General features: G+C 38.4%; 1 protein-coding gene across 1 annotated transcript in view; it reads left to right on the top strand.

The window, feature by feature from the left end:
• Window positions 1-12,710, top strand: part of EIF4E3 (eukaryotic translation initiation factor 4E family member 3) — a 41,805-nt gene extending 29,095 nt beyond the window's left edge. Inside the window, exons 3-7 of the mRNA XM_090283831.1 lie at window positions 343-437; window positions 2,236-2,296; window positions 4,856-4,922; window positions 8,237-8,392; window positions 12,525-12,710. Coding sequence (XP_090139957.1) covers window positions 343-437; window positions 2,236-2,296; window positions 4,856-4,922; window positions 8,237-8,392; window positions 12,525-12,571 — 426 coding nt within the window. The 3' untranslated portion in view covers window positions 12,572-12,710. The remainder of the gene's footprint in view (window positions 1-342; window positions 438-2,235; window positions 2,297-4,855; window positions 4,923-8,236; window positions 8,393-12,524) is intronic.
• The last annotated feature ends 9,449 nt before the right edge of the window (window positions 12,711-22,159 follow it).

Here is a 22,159-nt window from a genome sequence, read left to right on the forward strand (position 1 = left end):
AACATTGATTTTTAGAGAGAGAGGAAAACATCAGTTGGTTGTTTCACTTATTTATGCATTCATTGGTTGGTTCTTGTATGTGCCCTGACCGGGGATTGAACAAACCCACAGCCTTGGTGTCTTGCATGGACATTCTAACCAACTGAGCTACAAGGAACATTTTGAAATGTTAATGTTAACATTTTCTAGCAGAAAGTTAGAAAGAACACTGAGAAAAATCTATTTTGAATGAAGAGGACTTAATGAAGATCTGATTTTTTCTTTAATTCATTAATTTTATAATCTAGTACCATAGTAAAAATCAATACTGGGTATATTAAACAAAGTGTTTTTCTTTTAAAGATATTCTGGAGTGTGTACAATAATATTCCTCCTGTGACTAGCCTGCCTTTGAGATGTAGTTATCATTTAATGAGAGGAGAGAGACGACCACTTTGGTAAGTGTCTAATTTAACTGGAGGTTAGGGTGGGAGGGAAATAACTATAACCCTCATTAAATATTTCATGCTGAATTGGAATGCCAAAGCACTTTTTCTCCAGGTCATGCTGGAAGTAATTTTAGCTGTTACTTAATTATGAAATAAGCCCCTGCTCACCACCCCATTCACCTTAGGCTCTGGATGGTGAGAAGGTTTCTTGGTGCTCCTCCCCCAAGGGCTGCATTGAGTCTCCCACAAATGGGTTGTTACTAGCGCTCTGAAAGTACGATGCAGTCCTTTGTGTGTGGGGTTGCATCATTTGGCCTTCTTTTATTCCTTAATGATCTGGGCAGTTGAGTGGAAAAACTTATAGGCTGGTGGGGAGCTGAGGGGGACAGATGAAGGATCTATACCTGTTGCATGGTTGAACAAGATCATGTTACCAAAGGCATATCTCTCACATGGACCACAGAAAGTGTGTGGTACTGACTGTGGCCTAGGGTCTGGGCAAGGGTGTATCCATCTTTAATAGTTCAATATAGTGAGGAGGGTGGCAGATAGAAAGCCAGTTTGCCTGGGCTGGAGTCCCAGTTAGTAATAAATCCTTGTATCTTGTCCCTCAACTGTTCTAAGTTACGGATTCATTAATAAAATGGGAATGCATCTCAGTTCCTTTGAAGCAAATGACAGGAACTGAATCTGAGCAAAAAAATGGAATTTTTGGCCCTTATAACTGAAAAGTCCAGTGGTAGGGCTGATTTCTGACAGAATGCTCAGATGTTACTAGAAACATGATGTTCTCCATCAGATTTGCTTTGCTTTCCTCTGCATTGGTTTACTTTTCAGGCTCTCTCATTTGAGGTGGAAAAATGCTTCATAGTACCTCCAGTCTTGCACCCTACAAGGTTATCCATGGCAGCATTCGCCAGCCCCAGGAAAATACCAGGGCTGGCTTTCATTGGCTCACATGGGTCACCTTTCCATCCTTGGATGATCACAAACACTAGGAAGAGGCAGTATCTCATGGGCAGACTTGGGTCACAAGCCCGTCTTTAAAGTGAGTGTGTGCAGTTACCCCTATCTGAGTGAGTCTGATATAAGAATAAGGACAAGTGGCTCCTTAAAGGGAAATCAAGATGCTCTCACCAAAAGAGGAAGGAGATACTAAGCAGGGAAATAAAACAAATTCCCACCAAAGGTACCGAGTCTCATAATAGACCTAAGAGACAAAGTTGGTATTAGAGTCAGACAAGGCAATACCATTGTCCTGATATTGAAATGTAAGGGCGTTTACATAGGTGAAGCACTTGTATTAATTTGTTCATTACCAGGTAATCTAGGGAACCTCTCATTACCACCTTCTTGGGGATGAGCACCTGGTGTCCCATCACCTTCCCTGCCCTTGTCGCTGAATTCCATTTTCTTCCCTCTTTATCTCCACCCCATTTTTCTCTCATCTGCTTTTGTTTCCCATAAAAACACTGGGGGAGAGTTTATTGAAGAATGCTGGTTGGTTGTGGTTTTGTTTTTTTTTTTTTAAAGATTTTATTTATTTATTTTCAGAGAGTGGAGAAGGGAGGGGAAAAAAAGCGGGAAACATCGATTGGTTGCCTCTTGCATGTCCCCAACCCAGGCATGTGCCTTGACCAGGATTCGAACCAGCATCCCCCTGGTACACAGACCAGCACTCAATCCATCGAGCCACACCAGCCAGGGCCTTTTTTTTTTTTTTTAATGTCATCTATTGTTAAAGTAAATGTATGTACAAAACCACTTAATCCTTGAGTATAACTTCAGACCTTGGTCTTTGATCCAGGGAAGAGGAGAGTAATGCAAAGGGTGGCGTGTGGAAGATGAAAGTTCCCAAGGACAGCACGGTAGGTTTGTTCTGATCTTTTCCAGGAATTGACTGAGCTTGGGGTTGTTGATTGCAAATGATGTCATTTTGTGCTTTTAAGACAGCCTGCCTGGTCATCTCAGAACAGGACTGGGGGTGAGAAATTTTGTTCTGCCTTTGGTGATTTTCTGTCTTACATTGTCACCTTGAAATTATGTTATTGTGCTTCTTCTATAGATGCGGTGCAGTAGTTTTACTGTGTCATAGAGTGTGAAGAGCTAAATGCCTATAACTTTTACAGAAAGCTTATTATCTTTATGGTGGTCATTTACTCGTCAAACTACACCTAGCATGGGGATGTTGGGTTTACAAAGCAAAAGGGAGGCTCTTTCCTACCAAAGGCATGTCCTTCCTCCACTGAGGGCAAAGTGGTTTTGAGAATGACCATGGCATTGAGAGTGGGGGTGCTGGGCAGGCCTGGATCTCACCATTCTTTGGGGTTTCACTTGAGGCTGATGAGAACCTGGTTAGAGAAATAGCATGGTTGGATGCTTGTTTGCTATGGCCAAGCCTCAGAAATCTCAATTTTCCAGGGGTAAGTGGGCTCAAATTTATCATGCTGACTAAAAATGAATGTTCAAATCTGTTCTTAAGCCCTGGGAAACCAAAAGTCTTCTTTGAAAATAGATGAAAGGGCAAATGCTACCCATTCTCACCTTTTCATGATGTCATTTATGTGGATAAGCTCAAAGAATTGACCCTGAGACCCCTATGGTTGAGCTGGAGTCATTTTCCTATAGGCACACACCCAAAGATACGGCCAGATTTATTTGTTAAAGACACAAGCTGTTAGTCAAGATCTATAGCTCCAAGACTTGCCTTTTATTTAGCATACATATAGAAAATGTCAGGGGGGCCAGTGACCAATCCGGTGATTAAGGCCTGTCAACCTATTCTGTCTCCCTTAAAAAGGAGAGAAAGCAGACAGTGTAAGAGGAGAGAATGTAAGTTTTTTAAAATTTCAGTAGGAACAAGTTTTTCTTTTCATGTTATTTTATGACACTAGGCTTTGAATTCTAGTTGAAACAGTCAGGATGCCAACTTTCAGTGAAAAGAGTCTGAAAGGCACCTTTGTCCGTTCCTTGTTGGACCACTTGGCCACATTGTCACAAATAATAACACTTTCCGTCTACAAAAGCATCACGATCCTGAGCAGTTTGGTGCACACAGCTGTCAACGAGTGGGAGTCTGGTGGGCCAACCTGTCTGAATCCAAAACAGGACAGGAAACTTTCCCTCCTCTAACTTCCTCCCTCCCCCTCAACTTCATCACTAACAGTGTAAGAGATTGCTAGTGGGGCAGATAGGAAAGAGAAGAATGATTTCTAGGTGGGAGACATGTGGACCAGAAGAAAGCGTCTAGAAAAGAGAAAAGAAAACCCTCCTTGAGAATAAGAGATCATAATGGTTAACTGCTGCCAGACTGCTTTCAGCTCATTAGAATGTAATAATAAACACTATTGTTGTGGTTAATATGTGTTGAGACCCTGGCATGTAGCATACATGTAGCTATTTATAGAGTGGTTGAGTCCTTTGGCTGCATGCAGCCACAGTGCTAAATCCTTTGAATGCATTTGTTGGCTAATGTCGACAGCCCTGGGAGGTCAGGCCCTCTTATTATTCCCCGTTTACCTATGGAAACCTGTGCTGAGGTTGATAACCTGCCCAGATCTCATACTAAGCAGCCTGTCAGGATTCAAACCCAGTTCTGGGAGAGTTCAGAGCCTGTGGACCAGGACAAGGAAGATAAATAGGACCAAGAACTATTCAGGAGGGAATAACTGGAAGAACGTTTAGGCCTTCAGTAACCTGTTTGTTGGATGGCATTGGTAGATCTTGAATAGAAAGACTCCATTTTTTCTCACTGGAGGTAGACTGGACCGTGTCCTGATTCTTCTGGAGAATTGCATACATACGCTCCTGAAGTTCTGTCACTTAACTTAAATAGTTTGTTTCAAGTGAATGGAAATTTGCAAGTCTCTACTATTATTGAGTAACCAGAAATTTCCTTAAGTGCTCTTTATTTGTGTAACCTCTGAAGTACTTTATAAACTGCAAGAAAAACAGAGGAAAGGGTTTTGAAGACAAGGATTTTACTAATAGCATTCAAATATAACCAGTTAATAAATATTTGAATCAGAGAGAGGTAAAGAAATCAGAAAATTGTCATTTAAGTGCATTTTCCCCCAGTTATTTGAATTTCATCAGGGGTTTCACTAGAAATTAGCTTTGTGGCTTAGAACACCAAGATTTTTGGACACAAAGTTTGTGACTGTGGATCACTGTATCTATCTGTGTAAAGTTATTTGTCAAACAGTACAACACATACTACTGTTGTGAGTGTTTACACCTGTAATCTGGAGATGTCCGTGGGCTCTACACATGGGCATGGAAAGTGCATGTGAAGTTGTGGAAAATAAGACTTGTTCAGCTCCTGGATATAATTGTCTAAAAAAAAAATAAAAAAATATACATATATATATATATATATGTTGTGTTTTTTTGGTTTTGTTTTTTGTTTTTATTCTTTTTCACACCAGTCCACAGTTTGGAAAGAGTTGTTGTTAGCGACTATCGGGGAACAGTTCACAGACTGTGCTGCAGCAGGTAAAAAGCCACGGGTCGTGGGCCCACTCGGGTGTGCTTGGCTTGTGCTTGTCACTTATAGAAGTTTGTGTGTGTTTGACTTTTTACATGTTTTGAAGTTGTTTATTTTGTAACTTTGAAATTACTTTGATTTAGTCATATGATTGTAGCATTTAGTGTTATATGTGTATGTACACATGCATATTTACATGTATATACGTCCATGTGTATGCATATGTATGTTTCCTCATAACTCATCTTAATAGTATCTGTGACCATCAGTCCAAAATAAATAGACCAAAAGAAAAGAAAATGTGATATCAATTCGGCTCTTAACACAACTTTTGGTTGGTTTCCTATTCCAATTCTTCTAGAGGGGAAAGTGCCTTTGGTGTCTAGTGACGTTTGTAGTTAGGTAGGCACAATTCTTTCTGTCCCTTTCAGTCCCTTTCCCTTTCCTCCTTTCTCTCTCTCTTGGTCCCCTGCTCAAAGAGAGCAACAAAGGGTAGACAGGATACACTCACCATTATTAACTGTGACCCCACAACTGAGACCAAAATATAAGGTCTTCAGGACTTTACTTTGGAGGCCATTTTCAAATACTGAGTGAATTTCTGAGAGCCTCTGTGAGTACATTTTTATTTTGCTTTGTTTTTATCATGAAACCACTCAAAGACAGGAACTGAATTGCTCTTTTAAAGTTTTGTTTTTCTTGGGCAGTTCTTTCTGGGTGGATGCTTCAGAGGTAATGTTTAGAATCACATCTTTCCTGTAAGCTTTCATTTTTTAAACGAATTGGTATTGACTAACTTGCCCTCATATGTCTTGGCTGGTTGTGATCTTCGGACCCCTGTAGGCCTAGCCAGAGCCATGGCAATTTTCAAATTCATCCCACTAGCAGTTTCGATAATTCTGCTTTTGTTTTACTTTCTTCTTACACCACTTTTTTATTTACTTAAGACAAAACTGGCTTAAGATGAAATTACCTTAAAAATACAGATTCCTTTTATTTTAATAGGGAGTGGTTAGCAACTTCACAATATGCAGCCAAAATGCGTCCTAGGTATAATTATACATAAATACAACAATCCCTGTGAAAGGGAGTTTTCCTTATAAATTATCCCTGTTTCCAGAACCAGGGAAAATTAAGTAATAATAAATAGCCAGGATTAAGTAAAGACCTGTTGTTCTGTGGTTGACTCAGGAAAGGAGAGCACCATTAACTATTAACCATTAGCCTTCCATGATCCTGGCTCTGCCACCTGAAGCAAGTCAGTTCATCTCTCTGGCTGCACTTCCCCCTTCTTTAAACGGTGGCTCATCCTGGCTCTAGTATCTTAGGCTGCCAATATCCTAAAATAATCAGGGTTTTGCTGTTTGACTCTACTTACAACTATTACATGTTTGCTGATGGATCTGCCCTTGCATAAAAGTTGCAGCCTTTTCACCATGCACTTTCTGAAAGCACTGTACTAGTAGGCTATACCTAGTTACCAAAATCCAAGCCAAAATGAAATATTGACAGTTCAGCATATTCAGCACCCTCTGAACAAAAGTGTAGAAATGGGCAATATCAAAAGACTGGAAAATGCTGATATTTTCCTAAAAGACTGATCTCGTGACTTCATGACCATTCTTGAAAGTGGCAAACTGCAAAGCTTCCCTCTTTAGTTGATGACTTTATGTTCACATACAATTTAATATAATTGGGCTCTAGCAAGTATATTTTAAAGGTGTAAATAAAACAAATGTTTTGATGGATAAGTTCCTATTGAATGGTCATGGTCAGGTACTATTTAATATTTTGCAAATTTTTGTTTATATGTGACATATATAGAAAAAAGTACACAAGCTATCACGTATATAGCTTAAGAAATATTCACAAAGTAAACAGATCCCTGTAACAAGCCTCCATGTCAATGAGCAGAACATTATCGGCCCCTTGAATCTTCTTCATCCTCCCATCCCCCAACATCATAGGGCTGATTTTGCCTGCTTTCAAACATTTATATAAATGGAACCATTTAGTGCCAAATCATGCAAGTTTAGCTGGACCAAATTCATTTAAAAAGGAAAGAAGGAAGAGAGGGAGTGAGGAAGAGAAGGAAAGAGGAAAGAAAATAATTATTTTACTGAAGATGAATTTCTTTAGTAAATTGGACCTGTGCTTATTTAAACTGTATCTAAATATTAGAAAGTTTTAACTTGCAGAAGACAGTTGGAAGAACTGATGACATAAATAATTTAGGGTTACAGATTTACAGAAATTTAGGCAAAGCATATTTATTCAGGCAACATTTTCTAATTTTGATGCTTATCTTTTTCATTTTACTTCTTGGTGCTAGGTATGCAGAATCAGAGTGCTGACCATATTACATTAATATGTCATAAACATGTAAACCAGGAGTCAAAAGTCTTTACTCCTATCACTTTGCTGCAAATTAACATACACAAAGTTGGCTGCAAGGGAGCGTAGGAGAATACAACAGAATTTAATGATTCAGCCATCATTCTCAAATATCTACAAGGTAGCCCCAAATGCAGAATTTCGTTGTTGTTTTTTTAATGACCTCTGTTAATTACTGCGGGTAAATACTTTAATGTCCACCCACTGCAGTGCTATGATAGCAGAGCCACACTCAGAAGATATTTACTTTTACTTTATACACAGTGCTAACAGATGGTTATTGATTCTCTAGCCCACAGTTTAAAAGCCCAAATATGGAACAGGGATGGCTAGAGAGAAGCACTGGAGAGCAGGAGTCATTAATAGGAAATGAGACAAACAAACCCCCCAAAATAGAAAGAGCAGTTCAGAATACACAGTTCAGGTATAGGTGGTGTTGGGGCAAATAGTACTGACCACCCCACGATATCTGAACGCTTGGCAGGAAGTCAGGAGAAATACTTGTCCCTCTTAACAAAGACAGTCAAGCATCGAGGCAAAGTTCATTTGAGTTCACTTGGCTTTCAAAGGGCAGAGTTATGCAACTCATTTTAGAAAAAGTCTCATCAAAACAGAGTAAGAAATAGTCAAAAAGCTTTGGTAACATGTTTAAAAGGGTAAATTACTTATCTGGAAAACTTGTTTGGCTAGAACGCTTTGTTTATCTTAAGTCCCTTGGTTAAATGTGATGTGATTGCTACAGCTTTCGCCCAATAACTTGCTTTTTGTCCAACAAAACTCCTTAGAAACAAGTATTTATTATGGCTTCTCTTGTGCCACCTTTTAATCATCTTATTTATAACTTACAGATGAAAGAGTAAGTGCTTAAAAAACAATGCAGGCAGACTTGAAATTATCACTCATTTCTTTTTTCCTGCCTTCCCCTTAGATGACGAAGTAATAGGAGTCAGCGTCAGCGTTCGTGACCGAGATGATGTAGTCCAAGTCTGGAATGTAAATGCCTCTTTAGTGGGTGAAGCAACTGTTTTAGAAAAGATTTATGAACTTCTGCCCCACATATCTTTTAAAGCAGTATTTTATAAACGTAAGTGCTTCATTTTCAGTTATTACTTTCTAGATAATTCTATCATACTTTAAAAAATAGAAACTGCGTTGCAAATGAGGTGAAGGCAGAATCATTTGAAATTCTGTAATCCAGAAAATATTTCAATAAAATACATTTAAGTGTTTAAAAAAAAGTTTAGTCTCCGAAATTAGAATGAGATTTAATTGTCGCCTAAGTGCATGGATGGGAAAATGCGATACATGTCATATATATCATTTCAAAACTTTAAACCTGATCTTAAATTTGTCATTCTCAGGAAAAAATTACCTTGTATTTGAAGCAACAATAACAAAAATGTTACTATATCAGCTGGCACGTAGATATTCAATCATGCCTTCACAAACAGGAATTTATGATATGTGTATATAACATTGTATTTGTGGAGGAACTCTTCTGAGACCAGAGATGATTGAATGTTCTACTGAAATGCTGATGCTTCCTCATTATGGGTGACTGTGACACAGAACTGAAGGAGAATTCACGCATAGTTGTGGCCTGTTAAAAGTATGAATAGGTGTGTGGACCCATTGTTTTCCATCATGATTCATGTTCATTGCTTTTGTGTGTGCTCTTTTGAAAAAGTCATTTTTGTCATAATGAAAACAGCTTAGTGTTAGTAAACAAATGTTTGGTAGATTAAACTTCAGGCTACACTTTCAGCAATGAAATAGAGAGAAACATTGACAGCGCTATACATATATGACAAATTCCCTGTTTTCCAAACTGTTCTAAGAGTCATTAACCCAATTTTGTTAACTGCTGTATTTCATTGAATCTAAGATGGCCTTGATGATAAGTGTTATTTTAGTATTGCTAAAAAAAAAAAAAAGGAAAAATAAAAGGCTCCCAGTTAAACTATGACACATTAATTTCAGGTGTGCCAGTGGGGGGAGCACATCTTAGAATTACTGAAATATACTTCATTTCCTGTTTAACTTTTCTCAGCCCCTTACCAAAAAGGAGGAGGGAAAATCAAATTTTATTTCATGATTGTCTTAGCACAATGGAGACTGTTAAAACTAAGGCCTGTCTCTAGGAAATCACACAATCAGGCCACGTGATTTAGATTTCAGCAGTGAGACTGAGCTGGTGCTGCAGATATTCAAGGGGTGCTTAAGCTTCTAAATTTTAGATGGCAATTTAAATAAAAGAGACAAAGACGGCATTGCAGATGGTCCTTATTGGCTGTCCATGTGGAAATTGCACATTTGTCGATACAATTTTCATTCCTTAGGGAACATTAATGGTATTTTCAACCCAGATATTAATTGAAAGGTCACTGAGGGTTCTTTTTTTTCCTTTTACTCCACAAGACTAACCACAGCCAAAAGTCTCTGGAAAGAAGTGTGTTTCATGCCATTGATGAACAGGGCGAAAACATTCTTCGCCACCTTTGAACCAGCTGCACATTTCACTCAAAAGAGGAGAAAAGCAGTTTGGAATTACTAAGTCAGGCACTGTGGATTTTGGACCCACTTCAACAGTGTGACCTTGAGCAAGTCACAACTTCTCATTCTTCCACTTTTTCATCTACATAGTGGGGAGGTTGGCCTTAAATGATCTCCAAGGTCCCTTCTACTTCAAAATTGTATAATTCCATTTCCAGGTAACATGTCGGTTAGCGGCAGGTTCAGCATGATATGAGTGTTTCACTAGGCGCTTAGGCCACAGAGTGGTTAGGCTGGTTTTCAGGGCAGCAGCCCTCATCAGGCAAGACTGAACAAGGGTGAGCCCCTGCTCAGCTTTTGTGATGGGCAGGGCAGTTGGGGGGAGCCAAACAAAGGAAGAAAGTTGCAGCTTGGCCAATTGAATGAAGCTGAATAGTTACCCTAAAGATAGATGTCACTGTGAAGTTTGTGGCTATGGGTCTCAGTAGAAATCTATATTTTAATGGCATAAATTAACATTTAAAAACTCAGATTATTCAAATGAAAATTTGAATTGGATAAAAGAAGCAATTCTCTTTATTTTATATAAAGCAGGCAGTCCTTTACTCAGTAGGGTTACATACCACATGCTGCAGAACTGATCTGGAAAACTGAGGTTTGGGCAGAAATCTTACAGCATGGTAAAGAACAGTTATAGGGTGAACTAAGTTAGAAATGGCCAACTGCATTCTTTCACTCTGTCCTGTTCCTAGGACTCTGGTCTAAGTATTCATTCACAGGGTGCAGAGCCAGGCAGCACAGCAGGTTTTCCAGCAGGGCAGGTGAGAATTAGGCGGTTGATAAGTTATATATGATTTGGATAAAGATTTGTTATTTGACGGAGAAACTCCCAATGTACAGAAATCCCTCTTCCCAAATTCTGTTAGGTTATTCAGAGCAGCCGAATGACAGATGTCTTTTCCGATGTGAGAACTGTTTAGAGCAGAGGTTGGCAAACTAGGAACCTCAAGCCAAATATGCCCCCTCTTTGCCTCTTCTATCTGGGTTGCAGCTAAGAATGGTTTTCACATATTTCTGTAAGGTATAGGGGCATGTAGCAATGTCCATTTGTGTACATATTGTCTATGGCTGTCTCATGTTACAGAGGCACAGTTAGTAATTGGCACAGAAACCCTGTGGCCTGCCAAGTGCGAAATATTTATTTTATGCCCCTTTCCCGAAGTTTGCTGAGTCCTGGATTAGAGCATTTCTGTATTCCCTCTCTGCCAAGGCTGACCTGGAAACAGAGTCCCCTCTGCTTCTCAGACTCTCCAGATTCTGAATGCTCTCTTCTGCAGTCTCCACAGCCCCATGCAGCTGCAGCACCTCAGTGTCCCTCACACTCAAAAGTAGTGCAGTCTTTGGCTAGTTCCTATGTCTTGATATTTACCATTTGAAGGGGAGTGCTTCTCTGAGGTCGTGGTTTCCCCATGTAGACCAGCAGCACTGTATATTTTATTGCAGAGCAGACCAGGTGTTCTTTGGTGTCTGCCCTGAAAAATCTTCCTTTAAAAAACATTAAAAAACAAAAAACAAAAAGTGAAATATTGATAAAGTTCCCCTTGTGAAAACTGTTCAATTAAATTAATTTGGATTACAGGCCACCCTTAGGAGTGCTTAGGGGTACTTTTCCCAATGTTTTATACAAGGGAAGAGAAGGTGGGGTGAGCATCCAGGATGATCCTGAAGGGAAAATGGCCCCCCTTCCCCCACCCCCATGCCACTAGTCTGAAGAATTTAGTCCACATTAAAACCAGAGAATTGGGAGGGGTTTCAGAGGTGAAATGGGCCAGCCCACCTGTGCCTTCCTAGGACATGTCTGCTGTTGGGGTTGGCTGTGGGGGACAAAGCTCAGGGGATCTTGAGTTGCCCTTGATTTAATCAGACCCAAGCCACAGAGACTTTTCCATTTGAGAGAAGAGAATCTGCACTTGCTTCATGATGATGGTTAATCAGATCCAGAAAGTAGATTTTCAATCTTGGCCCTTTGCCTTAGAGGAAATGTTATGTGTTTCGTAGGTCTCCCATTTCCCACTTCCACTTTTTAAACATTTTAAGTCTTTGAAAAATATTTTTGATAATTTTTTGTCCTAGAGTTTTAAAATTGTGATTGTTAATTTTTCAAGCCAGACAATAGAGATGGGAGGAAAAAAACATGCTTGAGAAAAATAAAAGACACCAATTTTATGAAACTTCATTTCCCACAGAAGGTGTTTGGAGATGGGGAGGCATAATTGTTACCACCCTTGTGTTGTTCTTTGTTTTGTTTTATTTTTGTTCTATTTGATTTTTTAAAATAGGCTTGTGAATGGCCCTGTCTTGGATAACATGAGGTCCCTCTCTACTCATGTGTTCCATGGGGTGCCCCCCCCCCCAACCCCGCAGTGTTTGTTCAGAGCCCAACACATTCTCTTCATCAGCTTGTCGGATTACTCATCCTCTCCGGCACAGCAGAAGGAATAGGCAGCATGCCCATTGCTTGTTTATTCCTTGCTTTAATTTTCGTTATTACGTTTCTCAAGAAATGCACGCCTTAGCTAACAGTTACTGGCACAAAAAGGTATTTGAGTTCTTGCCAACATTTGGGGAAACTGAATGAGATGCCTTAGAGAAGGGTTGCCCCATCCTTTGCTTAAAGTTTTCTTTCCTTTTTTTATTTTTTGTTTTTTTTTTCTGTTCTTTAGCCCATGAAGAGCATCATGCTTTTGAAGGTGGACGTGGAAAACACTAATTGCACTCTGTAAAGAATTCTTTGTCCTTTGCTGATTGGTTTTGGAAACGGTCTTAAAAGGAGGGAGAGTGAAGAGAAGACTTGCCGAAGTCCGATGCTGGTCAATTTAGCGCGGGTTTCTGTCCTTGCAGACCGGGCGATTAGGGTTCAAAGTGGCAGGTGGGGCGGTGGGAGGCTGTGGGTTGCTTGCTTTATTTATTAATTTATTATTATTATTTTTAGCTTTCAAATTCTGTATTATTTTTACTCTAATTCTTTCCTCTCTTAAATTCCTTATTTTGTCTAATTATTGCTTTGTACACTCTCACTGAGGCACAAGAAGTCAGTTTTCCCTTAAATAGCTGTACTGCACCTAGTTATTGAGAATATGCGTAATTGTGACAGGACTGCTTTTGAAAACTGTGCTGCACTTGCAGGAATATCAGCTGGTGACACCTGTCTTGATTGTTTGTTGTGAAACACTCCTACGTACTATGCACTGGACATTTCTTTTTCTGTCCTAGGGAAAAGAAAAACCACACTTAATCAGATTTTGTACTGACAACACACACATCTTTTATTTTTCCTTTTTAAAACTTATTTTTTAGTTATAAAGGAAAATAATAGTTGGGTTGCCTAACATGAAAACTATAATCAGAGTTGAGTATCAGGATACAAATCAAACTCTAGGTTTGGATTCTGTGAACATATTTCTAACCAGATTTCAATTTGGCCTTTTCAGAGGAAGGTTTAGAATGGAAACAAGGGATTTCTCCAAGTAAGAAACCTTATACTTCTGATTTAAAGAGGAGGGAATACTTTAAGTATTTGAATTAAGCTTCTTCCAAATTTTGGGTGTGTGTACCTACTTAGGGCTTTGACACATTTTGTTAAATGCCCCCTTTCCTGCTCACATTGTATGTCATATCCAGTAATCAGTAGTGCTCCAAAATGGGCACTGTTCCTCTGTCTTTTTCATTTAGGGGCAGGAAGTTAAATCTCATTTCCAACATGAATGTAAACAGTCATGAAGTTGATCTTGGAGTGCATTCTGTACATGTTAATTTTTGGAATTGTTAATAAAAATTGTATTATGTTACCAAAGAAATACTGGTTTTAGTACAAGGAGCTGGCCACCCTCTGGAACACTGAGACTTGCTTGTTGGTTCCTACTGCTCCCACCTGGAAGAGGTGAGGTCCTTTGAAGACCCTGCCTCCCGCTGGTGTTTTTGGAGTCAGGGTCACTTGTGCATGCGTATGCATTTTACATTCTGAACGTAGAATTTTTAATTCCTCTAGCAGTATTGAGCAGCAGAGGGACATGGAGGTACTTCAAGCCTCTGACCTGTGTTTGGAAATAAAATGCTTCAGATATTTGAAGGGACTTTCAAAATATCTCTTTATAAAAGTTGTGCCCTTCACTTGCATTACTAACCACATAAACTATACTAACAATGATCATAGTTTTTACAAGATGCTTTGTTTCTAAACTTGAGTTTTCTTCAGTGATTTTAAAATGAGGTATATCAGACCCATTTTTTCAAAAGCCTGGAACTTGTTTCTTTAAACATTGTACTAACATCCAATTTGTTTTCATTATTCATCAAAGATTAAAAAATTACTCTGCACAAGAATTAAAATTCTTATTTATAAGTATTTTTCTGATAGATTAGAAAAGGCATATAATTGACTTATCTTCAGTATAATTGTCATATATACTTCCATAAGCAAATGGACTTTGAAGTATTTTTATTTTTGAACTTTATTTAAAAGCATCGTGATGACATGTTCAACTTTTGCATTATGTAGCTTTTGAAGTAAAAAAAAATAGGAATGTTAGGCTCACATTAATGTTTTCTAATTTATATTATTTATGATCATGAAACATGGCTTAACACAAAAGTAGATTTTTTATCCCAGAGAACTTGTGCCGCTATTTCTGACCCCGTGGAGACTACCAACCATGAGAAGGATTTAATTTGTCTAAGTTAAGAACCTAGCATCTAAATTACTTGAGAGGATTTTGTCAGATTTTGTTTTTGAAATTATTTTAATTGACTATTTAGTCCATAGAGACATTGTATGAGCTAAGCTGATTTAATCAGTTTTGATACTTCTCATTTCTTTCTTGGATTAAGTTAGCCAATACTCTTCTGAGATACAAGGACTATTTTGTGGGACATGTGACTGTCATGTTAGGGTGGTACATCCATCTCAGCTGATGCTGGGGAGAGTGAAACCTTCAGTAGGATCATAGTTTTTTTTTCTAGCTAAACCCTTGCAGACACAGCCTAAACTCTCCACACAGATACAGAAGCCAAAGAGCCCACTTTCTTGTCTTTGTAATTCTTCAGGGCCTGGGATGCAGAATCAGGGAGTCTGAAACCAATATGTGTTTCACCTCCCATTATTCCCTAGGGTATTAGAGCTTGGAGGCTTTACTCTTTACATTAAGAAAGTACACCTGTTAAATAAGGTCAAATAATACTCATTGAAGGTAATTTGTCTATACTGTATTTGAATTTTCTTTTGTGAGCACTCCTGAAGTGCTGACCCTCTCATTTGAAGATTGCATTTCCTTAAATGCCCACCACTCTTCTACATTTCTGAAATGAGAGGAAAGTTTACAGCAAACTTAGATATTTAATATAATGTGGCTATTAAATATATAGTACAACTGATGGAGAAAAAAAAAAAAACAACTCGAAAAACACCTTAAAGTAGTTTAACTTGACTCTAGCCTCAACTTTCTTCTTGAATTTAACTCATCTGCATCATGTACATAGGCACAAGACTATAGTTGGAAGAAGTTTTACATAAAATTGAGTTCTAGACACAACATACAATCTACCCACAGAACCTTAACCAAATCTGTCCTCTGTGAAAGGACATTGGACTAGCAAGCAACAGAGCTGGACATTGAAGTCTGCAGGCTGTATCCAGTCTATGATTCCTTAAACCAAGGACACGCAAAGTCTGTCAACCCACCCCCCAACAAGTCACCCTGTCAAACACTAAGTATCTGATCCAGTCTGGCCACTGATAAGACTATATACATAATCAGACTTCCTCGTTACAAACAGCCCTCATTTGTCCCTCTCACTCTGCAGTGGTGTTACAGTGTGGTGTTTGAAAGTAGCCCAGTTCTGACAGGAAGCGGGTGCTGCTGTGAGAACCCCACCTGTGGACGTACACAAAGCCGACAACACTCGGAGCCATCGCGTGGTGGCGCTGCCTTCCAGCCAACGGTCTGGCTCCGCACCATAATTCATTCAGTTATGATTGTGTAATTAGTTAAAAGTCTGCTGCATTTGGCCCTTACTGGGTTTATAAAAGTAGATACCACTAATAGGAGTTTAGTTCTCCTACACCTAATAAAATGCGTCAAAGATAGAATCCTCCAGACATACTTAAAAAATCTCAAATCTTAGGCTCTCATTGAGCCTTTAAGCAGTTATGAAGAGAAAGAATGAAATAAAGTAACATATGAGAAATATTTCTTCAAATATTGTGCCCAAAGGGAGAAGTAAAAATGCAGTTTGATTTTTTTAGCTTTCTGAATATGGAACTTTTTAAAAAATAAAATATGCCTATTGTTTATTTTTCCTATATTCTGTTTCTATAAGATTTCACTTATTACGAATGAAAGTAGAGGACTGCCTGTAATAGTTTATTTCTTAAAAGAATATATTCAGATCAATTAAAAATTACCTAAGATTTTGGTGACTCAGGACTGTAAAAAGCCTGGCTAATTTTCTGAACAGCTGAGAAGACTCAGAAGGTGAAGAAGAAAAAAATATGAAACAAGGTGCAGGAAACACCCCTCGGAGTCTATGCTCCAGTGTAGTCATTAGAGTGGGTTCTTCTACTTCTCCCATGAGAGGAAAAAAACAAAACAAAAAACCCAAACAGATTTATTACACATCTGACTATACTGTTCTGTTTTTATTTTTTATTATATTTATGTACCCATGAAAATCTGAGAACACTTAGATTTAGGCCAATCCATTCAAACTGAAAGGCACCCTCTGCTGTTGTACAGACTTTTATTGTGCTGGCAGGACACCATTTTTTAAAGAAAATTCACAGACTCTTAGAATTTTAGAGTGGAAGGGACCTTTGAGATCATCTATCAGTGCTTCTCACCCATTCACATGCAGAATAATCACTGAATGCTTACTTAATATGCAGATTTCTCAACCCCAACCTTAGGAGCTGATTCAGTGCCGGGGGGGGGGGGGGGGGGGGGGGATGGGGGGGGGCTGTCTTTAGCCAGCCTCCCCAGTGGTTCTAATGTAGACGGTCCTCAGACCTCACTTTGAGAATCCCTGATTATGTCCGACACCCACAATGACAAATGAGAAGATCCTCCCCGCATCCAGCTCTCTCTGGTGACCTGGTTAGAATGTTTATTACCAACAGCCTTAGGAAGGCCAGAGAAAGCCATTCTTACCGAGACTTGAGCTGATGCTCGTAAATATGCACTTTACAGCTAGGGCTACAGCAGAAACAGGTAGCCCATCTCTGCAAGTCCACAGCATAAAACCTTTCATACAGAGTGGTGGCTTTTCTCTTTCCTAAATACCGTTTCAGCCTGTTAATAGGAAAGAAATTAATGTTCAGAAAAAGTAGTTACTCCATATGTGCAGTAGATGCTTTCCTGTAATGTCTTATGGCATCTGGGGTTCAGCATCATTGAACAAGATTAAATGAATGTTACAGAGCTATAAAATTGCATGTAAAATAACGCAAAACTGTTCAAATGACTATCCAAGTAGCCTGGGAGTGAATTTCTACTAAAATTAATTGTCACTCCTAGATGTAGCTTAGCAAAGCTCTTACCAAACTGGAAGGATTCTTTAATACGTAGAAGTGTCAAAACATCAAATAAGTATTCCCTAAACTGTGTGAATGATAAGCAAAGTTATTGTGAGTCAGTATTTTCTTGTTCATTGCTACTGAACTTTAGATTGCCATTGTATATATGTGTCTTGAATGTCCCTTACTAGAATATCCAATAAAAATAGCCTTTCGGATATTCTATGCTGTTGTGTCCTTTAGAAGTCATGAGGTTGAAGGAATCTGTGTTAAATGTCTTTGTTTTTGTTGCTGTCTGAAAAACGTTATCAACTCATTTAATGAAAGGCAATATTTTGTTATGAAATTTTCAGTTTCTAATGTTCAAGTCAGAGAATTTTTCTTAAACCTGTGTTTGGGAACAACTTATCTGGGAATTATTAAACTGGCAACTTTGCATTATAGAGATAAGCATGAAGTAAATATGAGTGCTTCTGAGTTTTCTAAAGAAAATGTTACCTCTCATTTTTTAACATATGAAAAAGCAACTTTTAGTAAAGTTTTAAGAAGGTGAAAATTTAATTTTAGCACTTTACATTTTATGATGGAGAATATTATGGGACTTTGAGCATTTTAATAAATTTAACAGGGTTACTGTTTTCAAGTAGAGCTGTTAATTTTGTAAGCCTGCATTAAATTCCCCCTGAGTTTCTCAGACCTTAGTCAAGTAATATCGCTTACAATCACTGTGTGGTTTTATAAAAAGTTTTAAGTATCTTTTCAGTAATTGTTTAATAACAAGTCACCATCCCTTTGCATGTATCCTCACTGAGATTTTAGTTTCATTTAAATTATTATACAAAGGAATTTTGGAGCTTCAACTTGTGAGCACACTTTAGTTTGCACCATTTGTCCCAAATTTAAAATCTTATCAGCTGCGTTCAAAATTATTCATTCTTTCAAACTGTCTTACCTGTGTAAGTTGAAGCCAGTTTATTGGCCTTATTGTTTTGGATCTGCTGTGGTCCCCTCCCCCAGTTGTATACCATCTGTGCCCTGTGCAGTGGGGCCCTTGCGCATATGGCTCCAAGCTGGTGGAATGCCCCCTTTGATCTGGCTTCATCCAGTGATTTGCTCAGGATTTTTAAGGTCAGAATGAAAACTTTTCTATTTTTTTACTTTATACTGTGTGTTGTGTTTGATGTTCAGATACATGTGAAAGTTGCTTCTATAAGTCAGTAATTTTTATTCCAGCCTTTTGCAGCAATAAGGTAAGACTAGGCTATACCTTTCTTACTTGAGAATGTAATGATTTATGTATTTCGTGCAAATGTTTAGATTTTTCACGCAAAAGTTCTTATTTTGCACTTTTCTAATTTGGGACTATATTGTTATGAATTTATGCTCCTTCCTTTTTCAAGTTATAACTTTGCGGGGTTTAAGTGTTCACAAGTTTGTAGAATTCAATCTTTTCTAATCTGTCGCCAGTAATTCTCAATCTGTAACTGAGTTTTATAGTAGAGAAATGTCATTCTCCTCCCTTGGGTTTAAAATTTCATGCAGTTTTATTAACCACATTGCTTCATCTCAGTTAAGTCCCAAGTATTTGTGCGGTGGTTGTCACAAGCCTGTTTATCCCAGCACAAATTGAAACTTCCTGTTCAACTGCTCTAATGTGTGACGGCCCGCGCCTGGTGGTGTCGGTGGTGCTCCGACAGAAAGTAGCTATTTCTGTTTATTACTTTCCTCTACTGAACACATTTGGTGATAGGGCTCAGTTGGTCTATTAGAAAACACACTTCACTTAGTTTAATTCTTTTTCTTTGCCCTCTACTAAGAATGGTTTCATTTAGAATAAGTCAATTACCCTTGCTTCTCTTTTGTCCTGCAGTTTTCCCGTAAGATTTACTTTTCCCCATTTTAGCCACACAGTGATTTTACTCTTCCTTTCTGGGGTTTAAGATATCCCTTTGAAAACAAACAAAAAAATACCAGCCAACTCTTATTCCTCCCATTCATTTGGAGACTTTCCTATTTCTCACTGTAGAAACAAGCTATTCAAGATTATGTATATGATGCTCAGTTAATTTGAACACAGTGAGTTTCATGAAAACATTGAGGGGCAGTGCATAACACTCTGGAGACTTTAAGATTTCCTAGTATTTCCTTCTCGTATTGAGCATGATTACTGCTGCCATTAATATGTGTGGACTTCACATCTAGAGGTTTCCATGCACTTTTTTTGGAATGTGTTCTTGGTGATTTTGTAAGCATAGGCTCTGCCTTCCTACAGAGATGCAGCTTTCTAGAGGCCAACACTAGTGATTCTTTCAGTTTAGTAACTGCTGCTTAAGAACTTTTAACTGCTTTCACTAATGAATGTGTTTTTTCTTTACTCTCTGGAATCCTATAGAAGGATAGGTCTTTTGTCACAGGAAGAAAAACAAGCAGTAGCATTTACAAGTCTCAGCAAGTTAAAATGTATATTATTGAAATATTTATTTCCCATCATCTGGCTAGGCTGTGTGCTGACTAATTTATTTCTTGCCAAAGAAAATAACTTTAAATCATAGGTACATTTAACTAGCAAACATAAATCCTAAGCTCCTCTAATCACAAGCATGTTGAACTCTGGTACCATTTGTACAGATGGTCTGGTTACATGTGTGCTCCTCCCAGCCTCAGAGATGTGGACAAGCTCTTACTGCCCAATTTCCTCTCTCAGGAAACTTAAATCATTCGTTTTCACACATAGAGAATTCTAGAAAGCACAGACCTAGAGGAAGGTTTCAGGTCTTAGGAAAATATGGAGTCGTGTGATTCTTATGGGAGAAGGATGGAAATGAAGGTGTTAAACACTAAGGCAATGTTCCCTTTTTTAGGCAAAAATAATTGGTGTTTCATGAAGATAGCAAGTTACAAGGGACAAGACTTTGGTATTCAGAATGTATCTTTAAAAATCATGGAATCATAAATAAGAATTAAACAGAAGTCTTTGGCAGGTGGTTGGTTCTACAGAAATACTTTTAGATACTGCAAACAAAGCTCCTATTGTAAAATATATATATTTAAAGTGTAGTAAAGCAATAACATACTCATACTGACGTGTATTATGTGACAAGATGTTAACATTTTGGAAACCAGTAAGCATAATTTATGTACTCATTGATTTTGTTTTATGAAACATCACTTTTTAAAACCTCTTGTTGTAAAATAAAACAAAGATATGGAAAAACTACTCAAAACAAATGTGTAACTTACTAAACTGTTATAAGGAGAACATTCTTATAACAGCACCCAGGTCAAGAAATAGAACTTTGCCAGCCACCCAGGAGCACCCTTCTTGAGTCCCCTGCCAATTACAGCCCCATCTTCCCCACTAAATAACTTTTACCCTGACTTACAGTAAGCACTTCTTTGCATTTCTTTCTGGTTTTCTCACTCAAGGGATAAACATTACTTTTATCTTTTGATGTAGAAGCTTCTCTACAAAAAGTTAGATTCACAAAAGTTGTGTATAAACCCTTTAAATGACAAATGCAGAACGACACTCTGTAAGCCTTTGCTACTCCCATAAGTCAGTGACTCAGCAGAGTTGGACATGCTCCTGCTGTAGTGCGGCTCTATTTGTGGCTCTCATACCCATAATAACAGCTAACATGTGGCGCTCCATGCCATCTAAGGAGATTAATTAATTTACTTCTCCCCAAAACTCTATGAGATAGACACCAGTATTGGTGCTCCCATTTTCTGTATGTGGAAGCCAAAGTTCAGAGAGGTGAAATAACTTGCCCAAGGTCACACAGTGTGTCACAGAGCCAAGATGTGTAAGTAAGGTAGTGTAGCTCCAGTCTGTTCTCCCAAAACTAGGCTGAACTGATGGAATGTAAAGATTTCAATGTACAATAGTTTGGAGGTTTCTTATAAGAGCTTGTTCCTAAAAGAAAGGATCTACAACTTTAAGAAAAAAATTGAAAAAAAATCTGTGGTCTAGTTCAACCTTTTCATTTTACAAATGAAGAAATGACCGAGGCAGTACAAAGCCTTTGTTTAAGCAGTTGGTGGCGAAGTTGCAGCCAGCTTCCCAAATCTGGCTGTTAAATTCAGTAATCTTTCCTTCATTCCATACTGTCTGGAGAAAAAAATTCACATTTTCTAATTTGCTTCTTTGTATAAGTTCCACAAAAACAAATTTGACTTGAAATCAATTTATAACTAGGACACACCATCCACTTGCTTACTTTCTCAAGGTTTTAACTGGGAATTTAGAAATTTATATTTGAAATTTGCTTTTCTGTCTCACCCATTGAGTGCCCAATCTGTAGCTGCACATGCCTAACACTCTTCTCCAAAGAATGTACAGAAATAACACATTTGACTGCTGTGGATGGCAGGTGAAAAAGAATTACTGGTGTAGTGTAGGCCCTTCAGCATATTCACGGCCAGTTCTGGATTACCCCAGCACAGATGGGTTGTGCAAAATCCCTCTTTTGCTCCTTACTGGTGACCTTTAACTATTTGTGTTTGCAAATGCTTCTAACAGGGATTGGAAAGGAGAACAGAAGAGAAGATGGAATTTGATTTCTTGAGCAGAGTGTTACATATTCTTGTAAAAGGTTTGGAGGTTTGGGTGGGAGACAGTGGGATTCTCTCTGCGTTGAAACCCTGTGGGGTGCTCAACTTAGCCTCGGGTGTTGGTAAACAGAAGGGAAGCAAACTGCGGTGATGCAAAGAGCTTTGTTTGGAATTTGCTTTATTGGGTTGAAATCCCATTAGCTTGTGTCTTGATTAAGTCACTCAACTTATCTGAGC

The sequence above is a fragment of the Furipterus horrens genome, unplaced genomic scaffold (assembly GCF_987537825.1).
Source record: "Furipterus horrens unplaced genomic scaffold, mFurHor1.1.pri manual_scaffold_7, whole genome shotgun sequence".
Classification (NCBI taxonomy): Eukaryota; Metazoa; Chordata; class Mammalia; order Chiroptera; family Furipteridae; genus Furipterus; species Furipterus horrens.